Source organism: Suricata suricatta, chromosome 16 (assembly GCF_006229205.1).
Source record: "Suricata suricatta isolate VVHF042 chromosome 16, meerkat_22Aug2017_6uvM2_HiC, whole genome shotgun sequence".
Taxonomy (NCBI): Eukaryota; Metazoa; Chordata; class Mammalia; order Carnivora; family Herpestidae; genus Suricata; species Suricata suricatta.
Window position 1 is genome coordinate 57,648,422 of NC_043715.1, and position 4,662 is coordinate 57,653,083.

The window sequence follows — 4,662 nt, forward strand, 5'->3', positions numbered from 1 at the left end:
GTCTCTTTCTCCATAGGATCATCTTCTTGTAAGGACTGCATCTTAACGAATTACATCTGCAGTGGCCAATTTCCACACGAGGTTCCGTTCTGAGGAACTGGGGGTTAAGGCTTCAACATATATTTTGTGAGGGTGGGACCCAATTCATCCACAACGGCCGGGCAGTCCAGAATAATTTCCACCTCTCAGAGTCCTTAACTGCATCCTGTTTGCGAAGTTCCCTTTGCCACGTAAGGTCACATACCCACAGGCTTCGGGGACTGGGGCATGCACCTCTGTGGGGGCCAGGCACTATTCCGCCTACCAAGTGGGGTTGCTCATGTCCCAGAGGAGCCCACCCAGCCGCCCAGGGCTGCCCTTCCATCGCACCTGAGGGGACAATGGCTGATGGAGTGTGAGAAAACTGATACTTTCCCTGAAGACGTTTAAAACTATGTTTTCATGTCTATGTTACTACACAATCCCAGCAGCTTGGGGACTAATAATGAAAAGAAACTGATAATACTAACGGCGCCAACCTTGAGCGACAGCTCACCACCTGCCTGGCCTTGTTTTAAGTGTGCTTCTTCCAGGGTCTCATGTGACCCTCACAGCGCTGCATTATCCCATTCTACAGAGGAGGAAACTGAGGCTCAGAGAGATTAAGGTATTTGTCCAAGGTCATGCAGAATCCCAACCCGGGATGTCTGGTTGCAAAAGCATTCTTTTTTTTTTTAACATTTATTATTTTAGAGAGAGTGCATAAGTGGGGAAGAGGCAGAGATTGAGTGGGGGCGATCAGAAGATCTGAAGTGGGCTCTGTGCTATGAGCCCCCAACCGGGGCTCAAACTCATGAACCGTGAGATCATGACCTGAGCTGAAGTCACAGGCTCAACCAACTGAGCCACACAGGGTCTTCACAAAGGCATTCTTAAATTCTCCTTCCCTACAATGTACTACCTCCTGGGCTGGATGCCAGGAAACAAAGACACGAGAAAGAAGTGGTCCCTGTATGCAGGTAGGGGGTGCTCATGGTCTTGGGGGGGTGGATCATTAGAAGCCCTTGGATTGGAAACCATAATTAAGATGCTATGGTGTGGCCCAATTGGCTAAGCATCTGACTTTAGCTCAGGTCATGATCTCTTGGTTTGTGAGTTTGAACCCCATATAGGGCTCCATGCTGACAGCTCAGAGCCTGGAGCCTGCTTTGGATCCTGTGTCTCCCTCTCTCTCTGCTCCTCCCCCACTCATGCCCTGTCTCTCTGCATCTATCTCTCAAAAATAAATAAACATTAAAAAAAGATGCTATGGAGCTTTGAAGCAGATATGCATGGCAAGACCAAAACTCTTCAACTGGGAGCCCCATTTGATGGGCACAGCGTCTTAAATTCGAACTTGCTGCCAACCTGTAAAACTTGGGAAATTTCACATTTACAACTTTTCTTGAAAAATGTCAGAGGATCTGGCAGGGCTTGGTCCACCACCGACAGCTGGCGAGAGCTCAGAGCGGCTGTCTCGTTTGGAGAGAACATCCATCTCAGCCAGGTTCACTCACTTATGTATGTGCCAGACTTCCGTAGGTATTTGAACTTGAGACCTCCCGGGAAGACGAATTATGCACACGTGCTCCGGGAAGGAGCCTTTGAGCATCCTCTCCAGAGGAGCTCAGCCCTCTTCTCTTCTCCTAGGTCTTTGCTTTGGTCTCGCCACTCCCCTCTTGGCCTGCTCCTTGGGCATCCTCTGTGGTCCAGGAGTTTTTCCGAAGACAGACCATGGCCAACCTCACAGCGGTAGCTGCCTTCCTCCTCCAGGGCTTCTCGGCTGTCCCTGAGTTACAGCTGCTCAGCACAGCTGCCTTCCTTCTCATTTACCTGGCCGCTGTTCTGGGTAACATCGCCACTGTGGCCGCCGTGACACATGACGCCCGCCTGCACACGCCCATGTACTTCTTCCTCAAACACCTCTCCTTGGTGGATATCTGCTCCGTGTCCACCACGTTGCCCCGGGCTCTGGTGGCCACCATGCTGGGCTCCAGGGAGATTTCCCCACGTGCATGTGCCTCCCAGCTCTTTGCCTTTGTCTGCCTTGGGTCCACGGAGTGTTTTCTCATCACCTCCATGGCTTTCGATCGATGTGTGGCCATCTACAGGCCTCTGCTGTACAGAGTGACCATGAGCCCCCAGACCTGTGCCTCCCTGGTGGCGGTGGCCTGGGGCAGCGGGCTCCTTTTCTCTGCCTTCCACACAGCCAACACCTTCTCCCTGCCTTTTTGTGGCCCCAACGTGATTGAGCACCTCTTCTGCGACATCCCCCCACTCATGCGCCTGGCCTGTGCCAACATGGATGCCCACGAGGCAGCAGGATCGGTAGCCAGTGGCTGCGTCATTATGAGCTGCTTTGCCCTCACTGTCCTGTCCTACATCCGCATCTTGGCCACCGTGCTTCAGATCCAGTCCATGGCCGGCCGCTGGAAGGCCCTTTCCACGTGCCCGTCCCACCTGGCCACCGTTCTCCTGTTTTACGGCACCGGTAGCTCTGCCTACATGCAGCCCACCACCAGCTACTCCCCGACGCGAGGGCGCGTGGCTGCTGTCTTCTACTCCATCCTCACGCCCACCCTGAACCCACTGATGTACAGCCTGAGGAACAAGGACATGAGGGAGGCCCTGCAGAAGCTTTATCTTCAGGTGCCCTTTTAGAACTTGGTAGATGGACACGAGAGGGACCCAGAAATCCACTCTTCCAGGATTTTCCTCGTGGTCATAGTAGAGGTATTAGTGACTCTGGAGACCACCAGGTGCACACCTGTAGCCAAAAAGTTGGCAACAACGCTGGACGACATTGAGCCATGCAGGGGCCCTAGTGGATGTCTAGGTAAGGTGGAGAGATGTCCAACATGCATCTAATTTAGGCAAGTGGTACCATGTGTATACAGGAAAAGACAGAGCTAGAGGGAGTGAACAAATAGTGGGGATCATTCCGTCCAATAGGAATCCTTCCTCTCAGTTTGCACGGGCCTCCACAAGTGGCCACACTGTGGCTGACCCAACGTGATTCTAATCTTCAACAACAGACATTTTTCATCTAATATCTGTTCTAAATGCAAGCCAATGCCTTCATCAGAAGAAGCAGCAATGATTCCAGAAGAGAAATAGACCATATTAGACTCAGGGATATACTGTTTAGTCTTCATGTGACTCCTTCTAAGGGAAAGTTGAGGCATTTTTGTCTTTCTACCATGTTTACAGGAGTTGGATTTTTTGCTCAGTTGCTTTCACAGAAAGCGAGTGGCAGTGGCTTCAATAATACAGAAGGCTTCGTTCTCGTTCGGGCGAACATGTGTGAGGCCGATCCTGGTGTCGCTATGCCACAAAGTCATTCTGAGACCAGGGTCCTCCTATCTCGTCGCTCTGCCAGCCCCCAAGTTCTCCGATCCACATGGCTTTATTTTTTAAAAATATTTTAATGTTTATTTATTTTTGAGAGACAGAGAGGGACAGAGCACGAGTGGGGGAGGGGCAGAGAGAGGGGAGACACAGAATCTGAAGCAGGCTCCAGGCTCTGAGCTGTCAGCACGGAGCCCAACGCGGGGCTCAAACCCACAAACGGTAAGATCATAATCTGAGCCGAAGTAGGGTGCTTAAGTGACTGAGCCCCCTCTATGACTTTAAAAACATTACTTTGTTCAGAACTTTTGGAGAGAGATTTTAGGAGAAGGTTGCTCTGCTAACATATCCTTGAAGAATGGAGAGTCCTCTTCTACTTGAGAATACTAATCTGTTCACCAAAGGCATAGCCCCTGGGAGAGACATAAATTGTCCAAAAAGAGAAAAGGGGCATGTTTTGAGCCAGTTAGATGAGATACATTTTTGGTGACCACGTGGGTGTGGCAGGCACGCGCTGAGGTGTCACCAATGGGTCACATCCTCCTTGTATAATCCCCTTCCCTGAACGTGGAAGAAACCTGTGATGTACTTTTAGCAGAAAGAGTATGGCAAAGGTGATGGACGTCATTCCCATAATGACCTGAGACCTACTCAACGCGACAGGAAACATCCAGTCACTGGGGTTCCCTGGACCCGGGAGGCCGGCTCGGTGTGGTCCTTTAGGTCTCAGCTCCAATGTCACCTCAGAAGGGTCTTCCTTAACCCTCCTCCCCAAATCAGGTCACCTCCAGGTCGCTCTCAATCCCCCCATTTTATTACCTATTTGCATTTGTCACCCTTCTGAACTTCTTAGATGATTCAGTTTGTTTGGCCACGAATCCCCATCCCTTCCCTCCAAATATAACCTCCAGGAGGGCAGAGCTCTGTTTCCGCCAATGCTGTGTGTACTGTCTGGCACACACTAGGTGTTCAACATATACTTTTCTGACCAAACAAATGTGAAGCAAAACAACAACAACAACAACAACAACAACAGAAAAGCCAACGCTGACTGGCGTTAGCTAGAGTCCCAGGGCCAGGACCCCTGAACCCTTAATGGTTCCTAGTCCCCTCTCCACAGTAATTTATGCCACGCCTGCATGGCATCTGGGGGCTCCATAAACCTGCTTCAGACAACCCTTTCCTCAGTCAGATTAACAAGTGCAGTTGAATCCAGATCACCCACCAAGTGGAGGATGCTCCATCACTTCACATTCCACCAAGAAAGACACAGACACTGCTGATCAAACGAGGACA

The 4,662-nt window shown here is 50.8% G+C and overlaps 1 protein-coding gene across 1 annotated transcript; it reads left to right on the forward strand.

Annotated features, from left to right (window-relative positions):
* The first annotated feature begins 1,752 nt into the window (after positions 1 to 1,752).
* Positions 1,753 to 2,679, forward strand: LOC115279917 (olfactory receptor 5V1-like). The gene has a single exon (XM_029924416.1). It carries the CDS (start codon positions 1,753 to 1,755, stop codon positions 2,677 to 2,679), a length of 927 nt encoding a protein of 308 aa, XP_029780276.1.
* Positions 2,680 to 4,662: the final 1,983 nt, after the last annotated feature.

Coding starts and splice junctions, on each gene's coding strand:
- LOC115279917 (XM_029924416.1), top strand. CDS start 1,753: ATGGCCAACCTCACAGCGGTAGCTGCCTTCCTCCTCCAGGGCTTCTCG.